General features: G+C 46.6%; 1 protein-coding gene and 1 pseudogene across 2 annotated transcripts in view; both read right to left on the bottom strand.

Moving 5' to 3' along the window:
• Nucleotides 1-442: 442 nt before the first annotated feature.
• The window catches only part of LOC126521295 (uncharacterized), a 42,305-nt gene continuing 15,652 nt past the window's right edge, over nt 443-27,095 (bottom strand). For both annotated transcript variants that reach the window (XM_050169953.3, XM_055065896.2), the window contains exons 3-6: nt 24,744-25,060; nt 21,156-21,389; nt 17,911-18,106; nt 443-824 (exon numbers count right to left, since the gene is read on the bottom strand). In XM_050169953.3, coding sequence (XP_050025910.1) covers nt 564-824; nt 17,911-18,106; nt 21,156-21,389; nt 24,744-25,060 — 1,008 coding nt within the window. In that variant the 3' untranslated portion in view covers nt 443-563. The remainder of the gene's footprint in view (nt 825-17,910; nt 18,107-21,155; nt 21,390-24,743; nt 25,061-27,095) is intronic.
• LOC129382246 (tigger transposable element-derived protein 6-like) lies at nt 11,783-12,868 on the bottom strand (annotated as a pseudogene).

The raw sequence follows: 27,095 nt of genomic DNA, 5'->3' as shown, positions 1-27,095 counted from the left end.
TGCAGATTTGCAGCGCTAAGATAAAATGCTTTCTTCCGTCTTTTTGAGATTGCAGACATACATTGTTCATTTATTTAACTCAAATTAATTATAATATTATTACAGAGAATGTCGCCATGTCTCTGCTTGCTACATAGCTGCACGATGACATTGCGAAGGAGAGAGCAAGCAATTTTTTTTTTTTTTTTTTTTCAGTTTTAGACTTAAGGTTGCAAATTGCCTACAATGAAATATTTGGCTCACATGTTCACGGGAGCTTCGTTTACAGTTCAGTAAATTTTTCATTATAATGTAGAAAATTAATTGCAGGGCCGTTTTAGAGTTTCGACATGTGTCATGCAATAAGGCGGAGACATAAAAAAAAAAGGTATGCAGTGATGCAAATTCAGACAGCAATGTGGACTAAATCATTTGGCTTTTTCATACTGAAAGGCAGAAATTAGTTTGCGCATACAAAATATGACTTTATTTACAAGGTAATATGCATAAAATAGATGTTGTATAAAACAGTAATAAATAAAGTACAAACGTCACACAGCCAAGCAGTTATTTCCTGTTTGCCATTACAACCCTGGTTGTCCATCTTCGGAGCTTAACTGCGGCTGTTCGTCCTCGCTGGTGGACCGCAGCAATTTGTCCTCGCTACACATCTGTGGAAGACTATCCTCATTACAAGTAGTTTCAAAGTGTTCCACCAGAAGATCCAGATATTCCAACATCCTGTCAATAACCTGCTGGTTCCTGGCAACATGCCATTCTGTTGCCTTCTCACAGGTGCTTATTTCTTCCTGCATGCTTGAAATTCTTGCATCGAGCTCAGACAGCTGCAAATGCACAAAAGTACCCATGGGGTTAAAAGATTGTGACACAAAGAAATGTTGAAACCAGTGAACTGCATTTTAGCAGCACAGGTGCGGCAAAGAAACGATCATCCAACAGAACATGTATTAACTGTCTGTATTAATTCCACCTGTGAACAGACTTAAAAGCACCCTGAAACACCCTGAACATAGTGAAACCTTGTTACTACAAACAAAAGATGAAACGCCAGCTGCTTGGCAGTTGACTGCAAGTGAGATCCATCGAAGCAGCGTGCGTTGAGAGCATTGTGTCACAGAGCTGAACGTGTCTGGTATTGCGGTAACCACAGGCGAGCTAGGCACTTCAATGGAACTATAGAAGCATCAACTCAAACTGACGAAGGAACTTTAGCGTAGACTTACGTGAGCGGCCTGATCAGTCTACATGGTCCAGCCATCTGGTGGCGCAGTGCTTAACCAGCCAAACAAAGAGCTAATATTGCTATAACCAAGTGTAAAACATTTTAAACATTTACAAAAACAATGTGTTATCGATTGCGATCCTGTGAAATATTTACACCAGCAGCAAAGAAGAATACACTTCGTTACTGCTACTGTGTTTGGTTGAGCACTGTACCACCAGGTGGCTGCACTGTGCAGACCATTACGTTTGAGCTTCTGCTCATCCCGTGAAACGGCCCAGTCAAACGGCCAGGCCCTCTCCCTTTGCGTTTGCGTTTCCGAATACTGGACTCACAAAACGCTACTGTGGTAGTAATCCTCCGGTGTAAAGTGATGGCCGCAAACGCACAAATCCTGGCGCTGATCGGATAGCAACAGTCCGATGCGCTGGAGCCACTCTGCTCGTCTTCTGCCTTGCAGAGGGACACAATGTCGCAGCTTTACATATTGCCAGTTGCTACGTTTGCAGCCCACGACGCAATAAAGGAGAATCATGGTGCTCGTGAAAAGACTGAGACCATCACTAACCGCGTAGCTCTTGTCAAAACGAAGCACGCTGTAACACAAGCAGACGACACTTGTTGTGTGCCGGAAGTGCTTAAGTGTACTGAGAAATTGTTGTTGTGCATTCTCTTTCTGTTACTTCATTCAAACTATAACGAACAACATTTGTCCACCATAACGTGGTAAAAATTATTGATGACGTGCCCTGGGCAGCCTATTGGATAGCTCGCCCTACTGACGTCAATTGGGTGAATGACATCAAATGGGTAGGGGCGGCTAAAAATTCAGTCGAGCAGTGTGCTGCGATCGGCAGCAATGTACATTTTAAAAACCTTATAATAACTTGAATGCTCTATGCAGAGCACTTAGATACATCAATTAATGATCAGGAGGACCTACTTTAACGACTCAGAACGTTTGTAGAAAAGCGTCAAGATCGTTTCAGGGTCCCTTTAACAAACTTTTTAGAGATCCCCTGCTGACTGCTTATAAGTAGCTTCAATGTAAATATATTTTAGTACTATGAATTTCAAAAATAATGACCTTTTCAGAATAACGATCACTGTTCAGTTTCCGTGTCATGTTAACAATGCCTCAGTATTACTAATTAATATTCTGAAATCTGGAGACTCCTAGATTTTCATGTATCCTTTACGGCAGCTGGAACAGAGGGCTAGCATAAGTCAAAAAACAGAAAGGGAATACCGTAGCGCATGGGTTCGGAAAACTCGAGACGGCACCAGAGGAGAAAAAGGTTATATACTGACACGTGAACTTGTTTATCTTTTACGGGTGAGCGTTTTACCGTCTAAGAAATGTTATCGCTCAGCGCAGGACGCGTCTACATGTATCAGAAGTTTCTACAATGTTATCGATGCTTCTAAGCACTGTCTGTTGTCGCCGAACCTTGTGTAATCTGATTGCATGCATGCGCGACGCGAATGGCATAGAACTTCGTGGAAGGCTCACGGGTCCCAGCAATTACTCTGGAACATTTGACGACTGATCTATAAAAGTGTTATGTACTGGGAATTACTTTATTCCGCACATAGTACACTCAAAGAACGTAGCCTTGTCGCAGAGATGGCGACCACACTACTACACTTGGCGCGAACACACTGTCCACGTGATTGTTCCACACCAGGGCTTGCCAGGGATGTGGCTCCACCCGTCGGCACAGTGGGGAATGTTCACACACAGTTCCGGACACTCCCACTACGCGGCTGCACCCGTCCGCATCCGAGGACCGAAACCCGAACTAATCACGGACACAACAAAAAGCCAACGCGCTTGACTCGCTGATCAAATTTTCGACAATCGCCGACTATAGTTCGCCGTTTTCATTGAGTATTGAGTGTAGCCTGCTTTTTTCTGGGCACAGGTTCGCCCAATAAAGTTAGTTTCGCCATTCACAGTTTTCTTGCTGTGTCCTCAACCGTCACTACCACGTGACAATATACTTGGACTCCTGAAGTGGAAGTGGCTCTCTAAATGTGAAGCCAGTCGCTGTCATCTAGCTAGAGGCAAGAAGCCTGAAATGCCTGAGTGGCCATTGCAGAATGCAGAGTGTTTCTTGTCTTCATTAACTGTGTGTGGTTGCAACAATGTTTAATTGATTACTGTATGCTTTCCATAGGCATTACAACGCCTCAATAGGTCACAGCTGCACCAGTCGTGCAAAGATTACGACGGGTTTAATGTTTCACTGGTAACATAAGCAAGGGTATGTAAACAGGTATTTGAGATTGAATCAAATACAAATTGAATAACACTGGAAAATTTGGATATGTTGAAAATATTTTTCTAATTATAAACAGCTGTTATCACAATGAATATAAAAGTGTATATAAAATTATATTATATTGTTACGCGTGAAAAGACATGGACAACTGACTAAGACGGAATCCAGCTCGTGCCAAGCCCTAATGCTCGTCTTCATCTTCATTTGCATCAATGTCTCCTGAGTGTTTGTTGTTTCGCAACACAATTCCCGGCAGCGAAAGCACCGTCCCTGTGCCGTTAGATATCTGTGGCAAGCAGGGAGTTGCAGGGCTTGAGCCTGGCGACATGGACGATATCACTGGTGATTGGAGCGGAGGACATTGCGAGGCTGGCTAGAACGATTTCGTAAGTGACATCAGTGACTTGACAAACCAAGTGATATGGGCTTTTGTAACAAGACAAAAGTTTCTCGCAAAGGCCTACTTGATGGGAAGGCAACCAAAGCAGCACTAACACACCCAGTGAAAAGTGCACGTCATGGCGAAAAAGGTCATAGGGACGCTTCTGGTTCTCTTGTGACGCTGATAGAAGAGTGCGTGCAAGTTGTCAAGCGTGGTTAGCACGAGTGATGGTATCCCGGGCATATTCACTTGTCGAGGTCGTAATCGATGGTAGCAAGGTGTCTAGTGGTAGCACGGGTTCATGGCCATACAGGAGGTAGAACTGGAAATAGCCGGCAGTGGCAAGGCAAGAATTATAGAAGGTAATGTAAGGTAGAGCAATGTCCCAATAGCGGTGATTGGCTGAAACATACCATATTTATTTGAATCTAGGCCAACAGTTTTTTTTCAAATAATCATATACTAAGCTCTAGGATCAGCTTAGATTCGAGAATTTCGAAAGTGTGCCGGTTTGTAATGGAAAATTATAAATGTGGCGCATAGCTAGCGGCATCTAGAAAAGTTAGTACCGCAGACACACCAGTAGCCAACTGAAGTACACGAGCGACGTCACCATTTTTACCTGTGTTGTATCGGCGTGCGGCGTGGCGTTATTGTAATCGCACTAAACAGACGATTCCACTGCAGTGCCTCTTGAAATCGACAAGATGTGCTAGCCGCAAAGGCGTCAAACGTGCAAGACCGGGCCAAAAGAAGCAACAGTGTACTTTGTCGTAAGTTCTAGACATGTCCAGAAGTCCAGCGGTGGGTGCATCATGAAGTTCCTTAAAAACAGTCAAATGAAGGTGCCTTGGAATGACGAGGAGGTCGGGGCCATCGGGATGAACATTATGACAGTACAAAGTACCATCCCAAAGAACGAAGAGGCGTAAGGAAGTGTTGTTGGGCGCAGATTCAAAATAATCTACAAGCGCTCTGAGTTAGGCACCACGACATTGTTCGTCGGCGATACGGAGGAGCTGCGACAGAGAAAACACAAGCAGAATTCTTGATGTCAAGGACGTCAGAGCTGTCGATGGGGTAACGCAACAAACTATCCGCGTTTTCGTGCAGGCGTCTGGACTTGTAAACCACTATCATCATCATCATAATCATAATCAACATCAGCCTATATTATGTCCACTGCAGGATGAAGGCCTCTCCCTGTGATCTCCATTACCCCTGTCCTGCGTCAACTGATTCCAACTAGCCCGAGCAAATTTCCTAATTTCGTCGCACCACCTAGTCTTCTGCCGTCCTCTACTGCGCTTCCCTTCTCTTGGTACCCATTCTGTAACCCTAATGGTCTAACAGTTATCTAACCTGCGCATTACATGACCTGCCCAGCTCCATTTTTTCTCTTGATGTCAACTAGAATATCACCTATACCCGTTTGCTCTCTGGTCCAAACCGCTCTCTTTCTGTCTCTTTATGTTACGCCTAGCAATCTTCGTTCTACCACTCTTCGCGCGGTCCTTAACTTGTTCTCAAGCTTCTTTGTCAGTCTCCAAGTCTCTGCCCCATATGTCATCACCGGTAAACTGCATTGACTGTACACCTTCCTTTTCAATGATAATGGTAAGCTTCCAGTCAGGAGCTGGCAATGTCTGCCGTATCGATCCAACCCATTTTTATGGGTTCCCTGTGATTAATTGACCTAAGTAAACATACTCCTTCACAGACTCTAGAGGCCGAGTGGCGATCCTGAACTATTGTTCCCCTGCCAATCTATTCATCATCTTTGTCTTCCGCACATTAATCTTCAACCCCACTCTTACACTCTCCCTGTTAAGGTCCTCAATCATTTGTTGTAACTCGTCTGCAGTGTTGCTGAATAGGACAATGTCATCGGCAAACCAGCAAACCGAAGGTTGCTGAGGTATTCACCGTCGGGATGAGAAAGCTATTCATTTACTCTCGGCATTTTTGATAAATGCGAAACCAGCTGGTGCACAGAGGGCTGGTATTCGGGCGGATACAACTCTGTACTCTGGTGCTTTTGCCCGGAAACCTACACCCCTACAAGGGGGCTGTTTCAGACAGTTATGGGATTGTGGCGGCCAATCGTGCATAATTTTCTCTATTTCGCCGTCTCTGTTGTAACTCGTCTCCAGTGTTGCTGAACAGAACAATGTCATCTGCAAACCAGAGGTAGCCGAGATATTCGCCGTCGATCCTTACTCCCAAGCCTTCCCACTTTAATAGCTTGAATACTTCTTCCAAGCACGCAGTGAATAGCATTGGAGAGATTGTGCCTCCTTGTCTGACCCCTTTCTTTATAGGTATCTTCCTACTTTTCTTGTGTAGAATTAAGGTAGCTGTGGAATCTTTGTAGATATTATTACGGTATCATGGAGCGATGCTCTAGAGACGAGCCGCCGCGAGAACGACGAAGACGTTGGTCGGTGCCCTTGGCACGAGCAGGTGTCAGCCTGGCTGCCTGGCTCCTGTGTAAATAGCGTGTAAATAGCGTGTAAATAGCCTCTTTCGTCTGTGTCTTTCCACACGTAACATTTATGGTGGATGGAGGTCAGCGATCCCCGTCCTCACCACGGAACTCCGAAGTGGTCGGCACACCAAACTTGTCACCATGCCTCCCGGTGACGAGCCCGCCTCTGCAACGGCTTCGGCTTATCCGACGGCTCCAATCGTCACGGTTGCCCCACACCGTGACCCAGGTGTGTTTTCTGGCCTGGAGGGACAGGATGTCGACGAGTGGATCAAGCTGTATGAACACGCCAGTGCTAATAACAGGTGGGACCCAACGATTATGCTCGTCAATGTCATCTTTTATCTCGGCGGCACCCCACGTGTGTGGCACCAAACGCATGATGACGAAATAACCAGTTGGGACAGTTTCAAAGAAAAGCTACGGGAACTGTTCGGCGACCCCATTAGGCGCAAGGCTGCCGCGAGAAAGGCTCTTGCATCTCGTGTTCAGTCATCTACAGAGCCATACGTTTCCTACACCCCCGACGTCTTGGCTCTATGCCGTAAAGCTGATGATAATATGTCCGAAGCAGATAAAGTGGCACATGTGCTAAAAGGCATCGCCGACGACGCTTTCAATTTGCTTGTTTTCGGCAACGTCTCGACTATAGACGCCATTATAAAAGAATGCCGTTGCCTTGAACAGGCTAAGAGCCGCCGTATCTCACACCACATTGCGCGGCTACCCAACACTGCTGCTACGTCGACATGTGAGGGTCGACCGCGTCAGACCACCACCTGCGAAGACGTCACCCGTATTGTTCGCCGCGAACTTGAGGCCGCCTGTTCGCCAGCCTTCTCCACGACGCCTCCCGATCCGCCAGCAACCACCATTGCGATGATTCAGGCTGTCGTCAGACAGGAATTTGAAAGCATGGGTCTGAACACCGTGTGTTCCACGTCTCGACCCAGCGTTCCCCAGTTATCTAGCGGTTCCCCTCGTCCCCGGCAGTCCTTTTCTGCCACATTTTGCCGCAACCCGTCCGAATGGCGTACCCTTGATGACAGGCCGATCTGCTTCCACTGCTGTTGCATCGGCCACGTCGCCCGTCACTGCCGAAACCGATGGCCACCACCTCCTCGAACTTACGCCGGCACTTATTCCCACACTTTTGGACCTCCTGTAGCCTATGCCACCCGCCATGAACCCACTACCGCTGATGCCCCTGCTCCGAACCTTCGCTACAGCCGCTCACCCTCACCTCGATGCTACCAGTCTCGTTCGCCCCAACCCCGCCACTTCTCTTCGCCGCCTATCGCCTCCCGGACCCAGCCGGAAAACTAGGCACTGCAGCTTCTGGATGTGAAGCTGCATTGTCGACCCTGCCCTCAAATCCTCTGCTCACATTACCCACGAACCGAAACCTTCTTGACGTTGACGGCTATCCTGTCATGGCACTCATCGATACAGGAGCACATCTTTCTATTATGAGTGCTGCCTTCCGACGACGACTGAACAAGCTCCTCACCCCAGCGTCGGCACGCGTCGTCCTCGTTGCGGATGGCGGTACTGTGCCTATCATCGGCATGTGTACGGCACGTGTCAGCATCGCCGGCCGCCACACTCCTGTCCTCTTCACCGTAATTGCTCATTGCCCCCACGACCTCATTCTCGGCCTCGATTTTCTCTTCGCCCATTCTGCCCTTATTGACTGCTCTTCCAGTACCCTTCGCCTTGAGTTGCCAATGCTCGCAGAACCCTCTGACGCACGCCACTGCCGCTTACGCTCCACCGGCTTTCTTCGCCTGCCACCAAAGTCCATAGCCTACATTGAACTGTTGTCTTTCCCACCAGTTCCTGATGGCGAGTACCTCGTCACTCCTCTGCCCGACATCCCAATACAGTATGACGTCACCGTGCCTCACAGTATACTTACAATTACTGCGAACCACACTCGCATGCCTGTCTGTAACTTTGGATTGGCAAAGCAAATTCTACAGCAAGGTATTTGCCTTGCCACCATTGATTGTCTCAGCGACCAATACATGGCAGCGTTATCGCCCGATGGTTCTCGCGAGCTTAGCATGCCCCTCGGGCCAGCCTCGGGCGTTGATCCCAACATAAAGAAAATGGTTGCGACGGACCTGTCCTCTATGCAGGCTGAAGACCTTTGCGAAGTATTATCGTCCTACCGCGATATTTTCGACTTCGCCGATCGCCCTTTAGGCCAGACGCTCGCGGTCAAGCATCGGATTCCTACTGGCGATGCTCGCCTATTCACCGACGACCGTATCGAGTTTCTGCATCGGAACACCGAGTAATTCACGATGAAGTGAACAAAATGCTCGATAAAAACATCATTGAGCCTTCATTGAGTCCCTGGGCGTCACCTGTGGTGTTGGTTAAGAAGAAGGACGGCACGTGGCGCTTCTGTGTAGACTACCGTCATCTGAACAGCATTACAAAGAAGGACGTCTACCCGCTCCCACATATAGATGACGCCCTTGACTGCCTGCACGGTTCCAGCTATTTCTCGTCTATTGATCTTCGTTCGGAATATTGGCAGATTGCTGTTGACGATATGGACAGAGAAAAAACCGCGTTCATCACACCTGATGGCCTATACCAATTTAAAGTAATGCCGTTTGGATTATGCAACGCCCCTGCCACCTTTGAGCGTATGATGGACTCCTTGCTCCAAGGTTTCAAATGGTCCACATGCCTCTGCTACCTCGACGACGTCATCGTCTTCTCGCCAACGTTCAACACTCGCCTTGAGCGTCTCACAACTATACTTGATGTATTTCGAAAGGTGAAGCTGCAACTTAACTCGTCCAAATGTCGTTTTGGCCACTGACAAATTACTCTTCTGGGCCATCTTGTTGACGCTTCCGGAGTACAGCCTGATCCCGACAAAACTCGCGCTGTCCGAGAGTTTCCGGTTCCGAAGACAGCCACAGACGTTCGAAGTTTTGTAGGGCTGTGCTCATACTTTCGTCGTTTTGTTAGAGATTTTGCAACAATTGCTAGGCCCCTAACAAATCTTTTGACGAAAGGCGTACAATTCTCGTGGGGTACTGCAGAAGCCGCCGCTTTCTCTCATCTCGTCACTCTTCTAATGTCACTACCCATTCTCGCCCATTTCAACCCTGATGCCCCTACAGAATTACGTACAGATGCCAGCGGTCATGGCGTAGGTGCCGTCTTAGCCCAGCGTCAGCGTGGCAAGGATCGCATTATTGCTTATGCGAGCCGCCTCCTAGCACCATCGGAGCGCAACTATTCCATTACGGAACGCGAATGCCTTGCTGTTGTCTGGGCGGTTGCGAAGTTCCGCCCTTACCTTTACGGTCGCCCTTTTTCCGTAGTCACTGACCATCATGCTCTCTGCTGGCTCTCATCGCTAAAAGATCCTACAGGCCCGCTTGGTCGATGGGCTTTGAGGCTACAGGAATTTTCATGTTCTGTGGTGTACAAGTCTGGCTGCCTGCACCAAGACGCTGACAGTTTGTCACGTTACCCGGTTGACGACTCTGACTCCTCCAATACTGCCAGTGCTTCTTGCCTATTCTCTGCGTCCCAGCTGCTTCATTTCGCCGACGAGCAACGCCGTGACGCCTACATCAGAGCACTCATCGACCGTTTTGAACACTCTCCAGCCGATGCTGCTCTACGCCTCTTCGTCCTCCGCGACGGTACTCTGTACCGTCGTAACCTTCATCCGGACGGCTCTGAGTTCCTGCTTGTAATTCCTAAACACCTCCACTCCCCCGTTCTAGAAGAGCTTCACGACGCACCAACGGCAGGACACCTGCGCATATCTCGAACCTATGACAGTGTACATCGCCGTTTTTTTTGGCCGGGCCTTGCCCGTTCCGTACGACGTTACGCCGCCGCTTGTGAACTTTGCCAACGACGCAAGAAGCCTTCCCAGCTCCCCGCTGGTTACCTGCAGCCGCTCGACATCCCTGCCGAGCCCTTCCATCATGTCGGCTTGAACCTTCTCGGCCCGTTTCTGGAATCCACATCAGGAAACAAGTGGGTTGCAGTCGCGGCAGACTACGCGACCCGCTACGCCGTAACCCGTGCTCTTCCAACCAGTTGCGCAACTGCTGTTGCGGACTCCCTCCTACATGATATCATTTTGATGCATGGTGCTCCGCATCAATTGCTTACAGACCGCGGCCGCACCTTTTTGGCCAAAGTCATTGACGAGATCATGCGTGCCTGCTCAATACAGCATAAATTTACTACCTCCTACCACCCTCAAACGAACGGCCTCACTAAGCGTTTGAACCGCACCCTTACAGACATGCTATCCAAATACGTTTCAGACGACCACCGTGACTGGGACCTGGCTCTACCTTACATTAACTTTGCATACAACTCTTCCAGTCTCGAAACTGCTGGCTTTTCCCCGTTTTACCTATTGTATGAAAGCGAACCGACACTACCACTGGACACTGTGCTTCCGTCCGCCACAGCTTCAACTAGCGATTATGCCCATGATAAAATCGCCCATGCTGACCATGCTCGCCAACTTGCACGTGCTCGTCTACAAGTGTCTCAAGACAAGCAGAAACAACGCTACGACCTCCGTCACCGTAATGTCCATTTTGTGCCCAGCGCCCTCGGGTTGCTTTGGTCACCATCGCGTAAAGTCAGCCTTTGTGAAAAACTGCTTTCCTGTTACACAGGCCCATATCGCGTGATACGCAAAGTGACCGATGTCACCTATGAAATCGCTCTAGCAACGCCCACCACGTTTTCCGCTGTGACAACCAGTGATGTTGTCCACGTTGCCCGACTCAAGCCCTACAACTCTCCATGCACCTTGGATATTTAACAGCACCGTGACGGTGCTTTTGCCGCCGGGGGGTAATATTACGGTATCATGGAGCAATGCTCAAGAGACGAGCCGCCGTGAGAACGACGAAGACGTTGGTCGGTGCCCTTGGCACGAGCGAGTGTCAGCCTGGCTGCCTGGCTCCAGTGTAAATAGCGTGTAAATAGCATCTTTCGTCTGTGTCTTTCCACACATAACATTTCCTTCCAAGATATTTACGTAAGCGGTCTGTACTCCTTGATTATGTAATGCCTCTATGACTACTGGTATCTCTACTGAATCAAATGCCTTTTCGTAATCTATGAAAGCCATATAGAGAGGTTTATTGTACTCTGCGGATTTCTCAATTACCTGATTAATGACATGGATATGATCCATTGTAGAGTATCCCTTCCTGAAGCCAGCCTGTTCCCTTGGTTGACTAAAGTAGTGTCGCCCTTATTCTATTGGAGATTATTTTGGTAAATATTTTATATACAGTTGAGCCCGCTTATAACGAACCCGAGCGTCACGCGGAATTCGTTCGTTCTATCCAGAAGTTCGTGGTATGTGGGCCACACACAAAAATTGACATCAATCAAAACAAAAATTTATTGAGAAAAAAAATCGGTGATCGTTGTCTGCCTCGTCAGAGCACACCCAATGACGGCGGTTTCAAGCTTGTTCAAAGCTGCGATGTGTTCGTCACCCAAGGCCTTAAAATACACAAGATTTCTAAGTGCCTCAATATGGCTCACTGCTGTGGTCGCGCTTACGGGTGCTGGCTCCGACGGATCGTTGTCATCGTCCGATGCTACGGCGTCGCTTGATGCCCGCACTTCCCGGATGGCGGTCTCGTCGCAAAACGACTCGGCAACTTCAGCAGCGTCATCCACATCAACAAAATCTTGCCAGTCAAGATCGCAGCCGGCCAGGTTAGCGTCAACAACGCGTCGCCACAAGTCGTCGTCAGGCTGGCTTTGTTCAGTGTCTTCAATGCCTGCTTCAGGTGCGTAAACGAAGCCGGCCTTGCGAAAACAATTCCGGATGCATTCGGGTGTCACTTCTATCCACGCCGCTTTGATCATTTCTATCGCCGAATACAGCGAGACCTGCAGAGGCACATTGGCAGCGGGGCGATCAACTGCAATCAGCATCCGCTGCACAACACGGCGCCTGTAGGCCGCTTTAAACGGCCGTATTACACCCATGTCCAGCGGTTGCGCTTTTGAAGTTACATTTGGCGGCAGAAAAAGCAACTCAACTGCCGTTAAGACAGCTTGGACATGGTGGGTGGTATAGTTGTCGAGAATCAGAAGAACTTTGCGCCCTTTCTTCGCCATGCTGCTGTCAAAGTCAATAAGCCATTCCGCGAACAACTCACGTGTCATCCACGACTTCAGAGTTATGCCTGTAACGCACTGGTACATATGTGCGGAAGCAACGTGGCCTCTTTGATTTACCGATGACAAATGGCAAGCATCGATCGCTTCCATCCATGTTGGTGCACAAAAGCACAGTTATGCGAACTTTGCTGTGCTTGCCGCCAGCACATTTGTCACCCTTCATAGCGTGCGTTTTGCCAGGCAGCATTTGATAGAATAGCGCCGTTTCATCGGCGTTATGCACATCCCTTTCAGCATAACTTGATACACGGGCCAAGTTTTTAGACATCCACGTGTTGATGTCTTCGTCCCTTACCGATGCCGATTCGCTGTTGATGGTCTTGAAAATAATTCCGTGGCGGAGCTTGAATGAAGCGATGGAGCCAGCCATTGCCAGGAGAAAAATCTGGGAAGTCCAGGAGGAACGCTAAGTCCTTTGCTTTGGACAACATCAGCGGCCCGCTGATGGGAACATTGCGTGCTCGAGTATCAAGGAACCACTTTAGAAGCGCGTCTTCAACGTCTGCATATGTGGCTTTCCGTAGGCGCTTCCTCGTCGCGGAGTCCGTGGCGGCACTGTTGTAGATTTTGTCCTCTCTTTTAGTATCGTGGATATTGTCGATTTCGACAAACCATACTTTTTCACTAGTTCGTGGTTTTTCGCGCCTTGGGAAAGGTCTTTCAAGATCAACAGTTTCGTGGCCAAGTCCAAAGCTTTTCGCTTCACTGTCGAAGTAGACGCCGGCGAATCTGCCATCTCGGATAGGCACGGGAGCACACCAGTAGGAAACAACGCCGACAACGCTAGCACAACCACAAGAAAAAGACAGTCCCGCAGTCGTGTAGCACGTGATCACGTGCTACGTTGTCAATTGGTGGAAAACTTCGCCGCTGCCCTGACGTCGACGATGGCGAGTGGGGTCCCGTGGCGAATGAGCTGGCACTTTCAACTTGTGTGTTCACGTTGCTGATGCGTGCTGGGCCGGAATTTTTTTTTTCTCTCTCTCTCTCGTTATCGTAGCGATCCCCTCGCCGCATCGCCGCTCCTCCGTGCCTCCGGCGAGACGCCGCGGGAAAGCCAATTCTCGGAGCGTGCACAGCACAGGGTCGGTGGATCTCGCCACGTGGAAAGTGGTCCGCGACACCAAGGCGTTCGCTGTAGTCGATCGGCTAGGCTCGCGGGCGTTCGTTGTAGCTGAGACCGAGCGCCATAGCCTAAACGTATATTTTGACGGTCACGCCGGACTTGTTCGTGATAAGCGAGCGTCCGTCTTAAGTGGGGCCGTTATAAGTGGGCTCGACTGTAATACTGGGAGTAAGCTAATGGACCTACAATTTTTCAATTCTTTAACGTCTCCCGTTTTGCGGATTAGTATAACATTTGCATTCTTCCAGTTTTCTGGGACCCTTGCAGTCGATAGACACTTTGTATAAAAAGCCGCCTGTTTTCCAAGCATTATGTCTCCTCCATCTTTGATTAAATAGGCCGTTGTTCCATCTTCTCCTGCTGCTCTTCCTCGTTTCATGTCTTGCAAAGCCATTCTGACCTCATTGCTAGTTATAGGAGGAGTTTCTGTGTCCTGTTCATTACTGTTTCTAATGGAGGTATGCCGACTCCTCTGGGTACTGTACAGGTCAGCATAGAATTTTTCCGCCGCTTTTACTATATCTTCGAGATTCCTGACATTACCCTGCTTATCTTTCGGTGCATACATCTTAGTTTGTCCTATGCAAAGTTTCCTCCTCATTGATTTCAGGCTGCGTCCATATTTTACGGCTTCTTGTCTTTCTCATGTTATATTTTCGAATACCACTTATTTTTGCCTTGCTGATCAGTTTTGACAGTTCCGCGAAGTCTATCTTATCTCTTGAGTTGGACACTCATTATTTGTCGTTTCTTTATTATGTCTTTTGTCACTTGGGAGAGCTTGCCTACTGGTTGCCTTGGTGCCTTGCCTACCACTTCAATTGCTGCCTCTGAAGCCAGCCTATTTACGGTTTCATTCAGTACCTCTATCATATGTCACCTTATTCTCTCTGTTCTAAGGCTGCATATATGTTTGCAAGTACCAGCCTGAATTCGTCTGCTTTTACCCTTATTGCCTCTAGGTTGACCTGTTTCTTCTTGACCAATTTTGCTCTTTCTCTCTTCAAATTGAGGTGAATCCTAGCCCTCACTAGCCTACAATCGCTGCACTTTACCTTACCTATCACTTTACATCCTGCACTATACTGGGATCAGCAGAAACTATGAAATCAATTTCATTTCTTGTTTCATCCTTAGGGCTTTTTCCAGGTCCACTTTCTGTTGCTACGCTTCCTGAAAAAGGTGTTCATTATTTGAATGTTATTCCTTTCTGCAAATTCTACGAGCATCTCTTCTCTAGCGTTCCTAGAATCGACGCCATAGTTTCAAATTGCTTGTTCACCAGCCTACTTTCCCCCGACTTTTTCATTGAAGTCGCCCATTTACTACTGTATACTGAGTTTGTAATTTTGTCATCGCTAATTCAACATCTTCATAAAACTGATCTACTTCCTCATCATCGTGACTGGATGTTGGAGTGCAGGCTTGTACTACCTTTAATCTATACCTCTTATTAAGTTTGATTACGACTACTGCTACCCTTTCATTAATGCTGTAGAATTTGTCTACGTTGCCCGCTATGTCCTTATGGATTTGAAATCCCACCTCATATTGCTTCATATCTGGTAGACCTCTATAGCAGAGGACATGGTCGTTATTCAGCAATGTATAAGCCTCACCAGTTCTTCTAATCTCACTAAGGTTGACGATATCCCAAACAATGTCTGATAATTTCTGAAAGAGTCCTGCTAAGGAAGCGTTCTATGAAGCTCGGCCGCATGGCGAAGCTCGCCGCTCGCCCGCGCGCCGACGATGATTGCACCGATGGTTCCTGTGGGGCAGCTTCTGCTTCATCTACGCAAGAGCGTGGTTGCGTCGACGCTTCTAGCAAGATGACCCCTGCTCCTCCGGCGCAAGAATTTGTCATGACGAGGGCGCCTGGTGTCTTGCGTTCATTGACAGTGGCTTCCACATCCTCTCTTTCATCTGCCTCGGGCAGTGCGATCGCGTCGTTCACGGTGCACTTGAAAACATGTTTCCTGACGTGTGAGGAGAAAGAGGCGGCGGATAAAAAAAACGCGCTGCTGTGCAACAGAGACTTGGTGCTATGTCAGCGACGGAGCGAAAATTTCAAGCAATGGAGCGCGATCCTGAAACTGCCACCACTACAAGAGAAGGCGAAAAATTTGCCCATGTGCAAATGGATGCCCTAGGCGACCTGCTATCCGGGACCCCATGCTAGTGGTGCTTTGCGACTGGGACGAAGGTTCAAGGAGGCACCCAACTTGGACTTGCAACACAGCTTGATGTGCTATGTTTACATTGTGGAGTAGTTGCAAGCTCATGGAGTTCTGCTCGTCAGGATGACTCAATGACCTTTGACGTGAATATAAGAGCCATTGTGGCAACAAAACAGATAGGGAAGGGACAAACAGTCCTCAATGACTTTTCGGCAGTGATGAACGTGTCCCATCGTGGCCTGCATCATAAGACTTTTCATAAGCACTTAAGAAATTCAGGGAACCCCAGACACAGAGAACAGACAAGTCCTATGCAGAATCTGCTCCTGCTGTGAAAACCACCTTTAAGGAAATGGATCTATATTTCAGCAGGGATACCACAGTAAACTTTGATGGAACATGGAACAAGCGTGGCCACACGTCCCATATTGGAGCTGGTGCAATAATTGAATATCATACGGGCCTCATCTTGCACGCCATTGTTTTATCGAACCAGTGCCTTGGTTGCCAAGTAGGACCAAAGCCCGGAGACCCAGGCTATGCAAGCTGGCAGGAAGATCACGTGTGCCAGAAAAACACTGACTCTAAATCTGGGAGAATGGAGGTTTAGGCAGTTGTCATCCTTTTCTCACATTTCATGCCAAAGCACCACCTCTGCTACGCAATGCTCATGTCTGATGGAGATAGTGCCACCTTCTCTGCCCTTGTGCAAGAAAATGTTTATGGACTGGTCCCCATTTCGAAAGAGGAATGCCTGAACCACGTCCAGAAGAGGATGGGGACAGCACTACGCAACCTTGTGCAGAAAAGTGACAAGGCTTCAGGAGGGAAGGGCAGGCTGACAAAGGCCCTCATTATGGCTGGGCCCTATGGAACAATTCCAACGATGTGGCTGTAATGCAGCGTGCAGCGATGGCATCATACCACCACAAGACATTGACGGACGAGGATCCTCACCACGACTTGTGCCCTGAGGATGCAGACTCAGTGTCGTCATAACACCAGTAAGAGTGATAGTGTGCCACCTCCGAAGCACTGGTACAATCTTCCAGGCTATGTAGCAGAAGCACTGCTACCTGTTTATGAGCGCCTCTCACAGGCTTCTCTTCTGCAATGCTGCCTGGGAGCAAAGACGCAGAATGCATCAAAATCATTTCAGTCTGTGCTGTGGTCCCCGATGCCCAAAGAGCAGCATGCGTCGCTGAATGCTGTGGACACAGCACTGCATGAGGCAGTTTTAATTAAGACATAATGCTAGCTGCCACAGGGCCACCCAAGAGCTATGTTCATCAGTGGGGCCAACACCTGGCCACCTGGCCATTCAACGGGTTGCTGAGAAAGATTCTCTGCGCTTGAAAAAGGTCAAGAAGCGATCACAAGAGAAGGTGGAAAGGCGGTAAACAAAGAAAGTGCCTAAGGAAATCTCCAGTTACGCAGCAGGGTCATTTTAGATCGATATATATGCTCAAAACTTTCAAAGCTCATTTTCTCAAAATGACTTTTTTGGCTGGTGAGGCTGTTTGTTCCAGCCATATTTCTGTAACCGCTGATCAGTTTATTTTTTATTGTGTATCTGAATAAATTTCTGAGGGCAAGACAAGCCCATTTTTTTTATATATTGTGTCTGTGATTTGTGATATTTAATCAAAATTTGATTCAACACTATCATCAACACTAAATTCGGTGGTCTGCTAAAATTTTTCAGCAAGGAAATTTTAAAAAAGGGCTCTGTCTTGCCCTGAGGTATCCATCTGGGAATCATCACAGTGAATTTCACAGTTGCAGCAACTTTTGAAAATTCTCCAGGCCTGGAATGAGAAAATCATGTGCACCATTCTGACACATTGCTGTAACTCGAAAACCAGAGAACATAACTGCATGAAATTTTGTAGTTCTACTAATGCTTTTGCTATGAGTCTACCCTGAAAATTTCATTAAGATATCTCAATAAACAAAAAAGTTGGTATACGAGGGTCTGACTGACTGCGAGCTTAGATGCATCGTAAGTGGGTACCTTAGCAGTGGCACTGGCTCTCGTTTGCTTCACTGTTGTCTTGAGTTGTTGCAGCTGCTGCCGAGCGTCATGGTTGCGTTGCTCGCGGGACTGGAGACCAGCATCATGTGGCTGCCTCTCCATGAGGCGTTTGTGCTCCTCTGTGGCGAGCTCCACTTTCTTTTGCAATGCATAGTGCAATTGCTCAAGTTCAATCCTGCATGCAAAGAGCCACACTGCAGCACATGTTTAGAAACCAAATGAAGAAAAAAATTTAAGATTTACCCCCCCCCTTCACTCATGAATTATGATCAACTATGAACAAATGAGAGGAATTTGCAGAATTTTATGCAAAGGTGCTGAGACTCCATTGAAGGCAAGTCATTCTATTTAGAGTAATTAAATATCTATTGTACAGTCATGCTACCTTATTTCATAAAAAAAATTGGATTACCTGCTCTAAATACATGCGCAAGGTAATTACTGGCCGCAAGCATTATTTGAAAGGAAGAACAATATTTTTCAATGGCTACCGAAACGCCCCGTGCCAAATGTCTCATTTAACACTGCAGTGCCTTCACCAAAGCAGCAGTCTAGCGATACTATATCTCGCTGACAAGTAAAATGGAGGTACTTTAGGTAATCAGAATTTTCAGTTTCCTCGAAAGTTAATGTTCCTGGTCTATTGCTTGTCACCACTGCACAAAAATGGCAATTTTGTGTACGCCATGAATGAAGGAGTTACATCCCTGTCTTGCAGGCAAGTTTCTTGGGTGAAGCAAACCCCATTTATACCAATATTAGCCAATTATTCTGCTGAACTGAACTTTGGACAAGCTTAGCAACTTTTGCTGTCTTACAGGTCCGGCTTAATAGGAAGCTAATGTATTTCAATGCAGCAAGATTGTCTATATCAAACTACATATGGGGTTTAACATACTTAAGCCTTGTCAGCTTTGAAGGGCACAATAATGAAGGGTTCCAGATTAATTTAGGTGCGCCAAGGTTTTTTTTTAAGGTGCACCCAAAGCATGACACATAAGCATTTTTGCGATCCACCTCAACTGAAACACAGCCAGTATGCCCGGCAAAACAAACCTGCGACCTCTGGCTTGCCAGCAGAACACCATGGAGCTAATTTGGTGAATAAGGAAAATTTACATAGTAAAATTAACATTTTTCATTCCCCTAGAATGTTTCTAGTCTCCAGTCAGCAAGGCAATTCATTACATTTTCTATATAATGAGCTCCTTGCACACTGTGCTGCAAGGACAACATTTACGAAGTGCATGACTGTGCCACTTGCCCACCTTGCACATCGCTATAATCTATGCCGGCAGACCATCAGTGCTCACAGTAATATTCTGTAACACAAGCTAGAATAAAATTCAACGATTATGCTATTCCCTAGTGCAAAATTTGAGCACAGCTCTATATGTGTTCACTTCATGACATACTGAGGCAAAGAATTTGAGAGCGACATATAGCAGAGTAAGCAATTGGTAAAAATCGGATCTGCAGTTTAAGCGTGTCGGCTTTAGTACATGACTCGTCGAAGGTTCCAGTGTAATCGCTCGTGCCTCTTGGCTTCCAGAAAGTACTACACAATTCGCGTCATGTGTACTATCAAATTACGAAACAATCACAAACCATGACAATCGAAACAAACATGAACGAGACCAAAACAAGGAAACCAAACAAGCGAGAGCGAGAGCTCACGTTGGCAGATGATAGCATAAAATAAGCGGTCCAGCTGAAACCAGATATGGGTACACATCAAGCGGTCGGGCGGGTACGCATAAAGCCAGTTTCTTATACGCGTCACTGAAGGTATTGCTCTCATTGGTCTTCACTTTACGCGTCTTTCGTCTGCCGCTCCACATTCACTCTTTCATCTTTCACTGTTATGCTGGATAGCTCGGTTACGCCACTGCCGCTGACACCAACGCTCGCTGCAGAAACGAGCCACGAAGAGCTGTGCTCTAAAATGTAAACTGGTAAAACAACTACACCTAATGATATGTGGAAGAATTTCACAGCTACTGACTGGCAATCAAGGCTAAAGATAGGTGTTGCTCATTAAGTTGTTTCATATTAAGAGTAATAATGCATGGCCACTTAGTGACTCACAAGGATGGTGAACAGAAACTGACTGCAGATATCGTTTTTTGATAACTGTTCACTGTGAGACTGTACAATGGAACAAACTAACCTAACCAGAGGAAAGAAACAATTTGAGAAGATTTTCATGCATGAACTACCTATGTAGAGATAAGTGAAAGATGTGACAGCTTAAGCATTAAAAAAAAAAAAAAAAAAACATGAAAAAAAACAACAACAAAAGTGTTAAAATGTTACAAAAGAAAATAAAGAAGTGAGGCCAACACAGCAGTTTCGTTTGCCATTGCTTTGATTGTTCAGAAAATTGAGAACTTTTTTGCAAACACTGCCTCCACAACTGTCCACAGTAATGGCCGCATGGTTAAGCACTTGTCTTACTCATCCATCTTCAGTGCCTCCCAGATTTCTCCTATTTGTTTCTGGCACAAACAAGTCTTGTCTGAAATGAGCAGAGCATTTGCACTGTTTGCAGCAAGTGGCCAATCTGCCAGGTACACACAATTGCTGACATGCAATTGACTTAGCAATACCCTCAATCATTCACCAAATGAGTATCAGCTTTGTCCAGGTATACCTTGCAACAAGAAACTGGGTCTTATAGGCAATGCTAAGCAAACATTCAATTAATTTCTGCACTTGTGACATCAAGCTTTAACTTTCATTTCAGCTTATGCAGGGCAAGAAACAAAATGTCATGCCAATGAGTGGCCTTTTTCAGTCTGTACGACATTGTGCATGTATAGTAAAACAGTGCGCTTTGTTACTTTTATTAGTTAACTTGTTCTCTTCTGGCCTGTAACACACAACATGAGACCAGAGCTGTAACCAGGAAGAAGGTTAAAGGGTTTTGACACCATCTGAAATTATAACCACTGCGATATACTGTTTAGTGCTCTTACATATATGTCATATGTAAAATATGTCAAAATAATGTGTTTATACTGTTATTGTGAGGGATGTGCAATTCTTGTGCAAAAACTGAGTAATATTTCAAAATGGCCACCAGTGTGAATACAAAACTTAAGCTAAAAATAATTTCTGGCTACGGCCCTGCACAAGACGACAAGAAGCTGCAACTAGACTCGTTGATCACTTTCGAAGTAATCCTTTCCCCATGATGTTTGTCTATTACAACATGTACTTACCGCTTTTTCTCCTGTGCTGCTTTCCTCTGCTGCAACACCTCTGCTTCAACAGACCGGCCTTCCATCTCAGCTATGCTTTCCAAAGTTTTCTGATATTCCTCACTGATGCGGGGGGCCAAGCCTATCTTTTCATTCACAGCAGACACAGCGGCTCGAAACTTCTCAATTTCAGTTTTCAAGACAGCCAGGGTTTCTGCATCTGCTGAAGTCTTTTCCTTCCAAGCAGCTGGATCGCTAGAAATGAACAGGAGAACGAACACCTCATATCTCCTGTGCCTCTGTCGGACAAATAATGCAAGAGCTCTAGCCACAATCTAGAGATTACGAGAGAAAAAGAGTGACATGTTTCAGAAGGTTCAAGGCTAACTGAAAAAGAAAAAGACAAATTGATTGATGCGCTGCATTGGAAAATGGAACTACAGCATATGAAGATGACCGTAAATATTACCCCCAAGCACTCCGTACAGATGGTTAACCGGCGAAGCTGAAACGTGTGGCACCGGTGTTTATCACTGGGTTAATCCCGATGGTTGATTAAATGACGGCTTGGTAGGCTGCCAGACCCTCGGTATGCAGTTGCTGCTTGCGCTCGGCTGTACGAGCCTGTTTTTGTGCACAGACTGCAGCATCGGCAAGGCGTAGACAAGCTTGTTTCCGGTTCTGCTCACGGCGTTGCTGATTGAAAGTTGCCTGCTCCTAAGAAGTATGTATGACGAGTGGCATACCCATTTTGGAGCCAGAGAGAAACTGCTGGGCGCACTTGGCTGCGACGGAGAGTAACGACGTCACTACTGGCACAGCTAATCCAACACCACCTAGATAGCACAATGCCTTTACTAACGATCCATGACGTCATGTTACCTGGCCCGACTGCCATAGAATCTAATGGGGATGCTCCCGAGTAGGCAACAGTGATTTTAACGTTACCGCTTTCATCGCACCAGCCTTGTCAATGGAAATTTCAGGCCAGATAGAGTGACGTGATGGATCGGAGTAAACAGGCCTTGTGCTATCTAGATGGTGTTGGCTAATCAAGCACCTCTATTTCTCTCTTTTTAAGTGTGAAATGCTTTTAGCTCCCGTTGTCGGCGACCTTCAAGTGACCTTGAGCTGAAAGCCAAAGCCATTATTCAAGTGCTCAAACGAGAACATCCGCGCAAGTTGCGAGAACAAAACAAGATCATCCAGGTAACCAGTCAAGGATGCATTACATATGCTAGTGTCTTCACAAACAAGTAACAAATAATATTGCTTCCGAGTTCTTCCAAATGTTTGTTAAAAATATCACTCACTCTGTAACTTCTAGTACATTGAAGTTTTATTTGCCATTTCCAATAATGATGTTCAAAAGGCAGATACAGCGCACTATACACTTGATTGTCATCTCTTGGTGCTGAGACAGAGTTGCCTGTGCTCTTCACAACGCCAGCAGTCTGTGAGGTCCACAACGCATTGGGCAGCGCTGGTAGCATCCGGCCGAGCCCAGGCTGGTAGTGTCCGGCACACCGCGGATGGCTGTTTGACCGAGATGAGACTTGCAATGAGGTTCTGTCTCTGACAGGAAACTTTATGTGCACATTATGGCGTGATGCGGTGTGGTGCCTGTGGTGGAGTGTGGTGCCTGTGGTGGGGTGTGCTGCTGCAAACATGCACTAAACCCATTTTAGGATTGTAGCTAGTATCACCTCCAACCAATCTGCTTTGCCGGTAGCTATTTCATGCTTACATCTACTCTCAATTACGAGAGAGCCAGCATTTTTTTTTTTTTTTTGCGCATGTGCATGGAGTTGCGCCAGAGAAGCTTTCGGCGTACAGGCGACTGACCGATGGATGGATGAATCGGCTAGCCAAATACAGCTTCGCTGTAATAAAAGCTCCATTCAAGTCGCCCAGCACCTTGTGAACTAGTTCCCATCTGTTCAGTACCAGTCCTTGCTTCTGCAGAACTGGCTTGGCATGACCTGCACTACGCTCTAACTCTCCGACAAGTGCAGAGAATGCTGTGAACTTGTCCTGCACAAAGACTGCACTATGTGAAATGAATAGCGACATTGTGGGGGTGCTTTACTCTCACTTGTCCCCTGATGTTTTGCTCGCATGGCTCTTGCGTCTCCTGTAATCTGACCTCCACGTTTAGCTGTGTGCTGGCAGTTTAGTTGCAGAATAGTTGGAGAAATGGCGCGAGTGTTTTGTTGGTAATGCTACCTAAAAGAGGGGTTAGTAGGACACAAAAGGGAGTATAGCCTCTTGTGCTTTGGATTGATGTTGGCTGGGTGCACGGATGTCTCGCACGCCCATTGGGATGTCTTGTGGAACAGTCCCATGCAAGGACTCGCAGTTGGACAGGAATGGATGAACACGATTGTTCGGACGTGCCATCATTTGTGTGACTGTACTTGTGAACGATTAGGCATTGGTGCCCAGCATCGGGGCGAACATATTCGCTCGATATCCTGCTGCGGTGAGTCGGACTTTCTTGATTTGTCAGCGCTCATCAGCATGTTAGATTTGTTGTAATTGGCTTTTTTATAAAAGGCACAATGCCCCTTTGATTCAGCACAATGCGTTGGCGGGCTAGTTGGTGCGAATCCATGAATACTTTGTTTAGCGCAAAACGACAGAGACAAGAAAGACGACAGGACAAGGCGCTACTCTCAACTGACATCATTTTATTGCGTCACTCCTCTATAGACCGCTCAAACCAGAGGAACATGCGCAGTGAGCACCATGCGGTGGAGCCACCAACATCCGATCCCAAGAGCGCACTCATGCGACAGAATGAGTGCGCCCTTTTGATTGTTTGTACCACTGTGTTGTCGTTCCTTTGTCCCAAGATCATGTTTAAGAGCCCACAATGTGGAGATTTTACCATGCTGATCTAGTGAAATGAATAGCGAAGCAAAGCTCCTCCAGAACTAGTTCAAAGAGTGCAGGTGAATCAAATGAACCTAGACTAAGCGTGGCTGGTAGCAGCAGCTGTAAAGGGGCCTGGTGCGACGTCTGCTGCACAGCAGATGCACTAGCTACTGCCAAACTCAACAAAGTGTCTCCATTCGTGGCAGCTGTGCTGCACGACACTTGTGGAGCGAGCAGGGAACATTCAGAGTTCTAATTCGTGAAACTCACTTCGTGGTTCCCTGCTTTCCTGCTTAGCATGTTGTCTTTTTATCACTTGCAAGTTTGAACCTTGTTGCAGATCTAGTTGGAAGCAGTCCTCAGCTGTTTATGAAACTACTTTTACTGACAGCTTTTGCATACAATTGGCCACAAAAGTTTACAAGACTAGGGTTCAGAGACACGCGAATTTATGCCTTGTCAGCATGGCACTTCTAAATAAATGGATTGTTTATGTAGGTCACAAAAACTGCTGTAGACAAATTGAACTTGAAGAAAAATCTGCTTTTTCGCAATCTCATGTGCTGTAAACTTGTGGCCAACTGTACATGTGGTCACTATAGTGACCTTCTGCAGCACAACTGGTTGTCTGTGCTGAAGTGTACCAGCACACTTTATGCACAATCTTCTGCAGTACCAACACTTAAGTATAGGCACACCTTCTTGTGCTGTATAGAGCGGATGCCTACTTACTTGCACACTGCAGCCCGTCTTTCCTCCAGGGTTTCCATGAGGTTGACGATGTCCAACTCTGCCTTCTGCACTGCCTCAGCAGAGGCACACAGGGTCATCTTGAGCTGCTTGTAGTCTGACATGATGTCAGTTTTCTTCAAGTCGTAGGCAGCCAGTGTTTTCTCGCAGGCTGCAAGTTCATCAGCAATTGCCTGTTGCTGCTCACCACCGTTGTGGAGCTGAGTTGCCAGCTTGTTGGCCTTCGCTGTCGTTGCATTGAGCATGCTTAGGGCATGTTCTCCCTCAGCCTTGGCATCCAGCTGCTGCTTTAGCTTTGCCTAGCAATGAACATTATAGAAGGCTCAGTGACAGTTCTGATGTGCAAATTAGAACACTACTGACTCAAACTGACGATTAAGTAAAGATGATCTAAAACACTGAGCCCATCTTATAGTCAGCTCTTGCCAAGCCTAACTCAAAGACCACATATGCATTTAAATGATCCAAAACTGAAATACAGGATATAAAACAAAACTGCTCTAATATACAAGGTAAGTTCACATAGAAAACTATTTTCTGAATTGAGGCCCTCCAAGATGCAAGTAAACATGGCATATCTTGAACTTAAAGATGGTCAGTGACAAAGAGTGCTAAAACCACAGGCAGGGAACACTGCTTTATGTGTAGATACCCGGAAAAAAAAGAAAAGCAAAAATGATAATGCATGAACTCCAAAACCAGAGCACGAGTCACCACAAAGCATTTTTTTTTCACTCAAAAGCAGGTCGCACGGCCACTGGCAAAAAAATTGCTGATAGTGTTCTCTGCTAAGAACATCTATTCTTCAGTCAACAATTTGCAGACCTGGACCTGCTAGGTGAGCACGTAAAGACAATACATTTCTGAACATGATCAATGTAGGATAAAATACAACATACTGGCAGAATCAGGATTTTTACACGACAGTTGACTCAAAATACAAGGACAATTCAAGAATGACAAAGGCCAAATTTCAGTAGAAAGAAACAAACCTTATCCGTACACATACCCTAGAAGATAGTGAAACTACCTTCTTAACTGCAACTTCTCGCAGCTAAGCAGTTGCTCAGTAGCACATTCTTCAAGCTCTTCAAGTGGCTCTTCAAAGTTGACTTTCCCGTTGTAAAGATGACAATCAGCTTCTAGCATGATGGCTAGCAGTGTATGGCTTCAGGCAAACATATTCTTCACATTAAAGGGACTGACAACCAATATTCGAAGTACCGATTTTTTTTATTATAATAGAAAGTCCACTGGTCAGATTGTCTTCATGAAGTAATGCGGAAAATGCCGTGGAACAATCATCAGAATTTTATCTGCAGTGAGGATATAGTCGTTCATTGGAAACATGGTGAAAACAGCGATAGGTGAGTGCGACAGCAATTATGCGCCGGCATTGGTGGAAGGCAGACAATAAGTGCGACCGTAGCTGTGAGAAAGTATTACTTTCTTTATTAAGCCGGTATTCCTGCGATTCATGTTTTCCAAATGGTTAAATTTCTACAATAATAGCGACCTCTTTTCGTGATTTCATATCTAAATGCTTTGGTCATTAACCAGTCAAGAGTGTTTAGCCAAGCCAATTCTCGTAAGCAAAATGACACTTGCTAATTAATATTGTAGTGCTGGCACCCAGTTACGGCGCAACTAGCCGATTGCATTTTGTATCTCACGGAGAGACCACACAACTCTGTGCACTTACTCACAAACTCATCATGTGTGCCGCCATGCATTGTGGGACGTGTGCTGCTCGTTAGCATGGATTTTCTTTACTTTGTAGTATGCATAAAATGAAGTGCAAGTGTCTAATAATATACGAACAGCAACTTTAAGCAATAAGTATGCTGTACTTATTAACAGCCAACTTAAGTACAGTAATCTCATATACCACATCCGAAGTACCAAGATTTCGCCACCAGGCAGCGCTGGATTAAGGGGGGGGGGGCTAAGGGGGCTGCAGCCCAGGGCCTCACCTAGGACAGTAGGAGAAAGGGGCCCATTTATTCTAACCTGCTTAGTATATGGAACCATGGGCAATGGAACTTCAAGCGACATGTATGAAGCGAGAAAACCAGAACAAGCAGATGGGGCCCCCCGTCTAATGTAACAGCATGCGTTTAGCCTGATCATTTGTGGAGAGCTTGTCGAGCTGCAAAAACAGGAATCCCCCGCCACCCCGGCGGGGCCCTCTTTCTTACGAAGCAAGGTGTGTTTGCTTGGAAGAGTTTTCGTGGTTTCCTGTCAGTCAGGAGGGGCAAGGGGGAAACATCTAAAACATGTAATGTGGGATGAGGACCTAAATCTCCCTTGCCCCTCGTCACCACCATGCCACCC

This window comes from Dermacentor andersoni, chromosome 6 (assembly GCF_023375885.2).
Source record: "Dermacentor andersoni chromosome 6, qqDerAnde1_hic_scaffold, whole genome shotgun sequence".
In the NCBI taxonomy this organism is placed as follows: Eukaryota; Metazoa; Arthropoda; class Arachnida; order Ixodida; family Ixodidae; genus Dermacentor; species Dermacentor andersoni.
The sequence above is the reverse complement of the archived record's forward strand: the minus strand, read 5'-3'. Positions and strand labels throughout refer to the sequence as shown.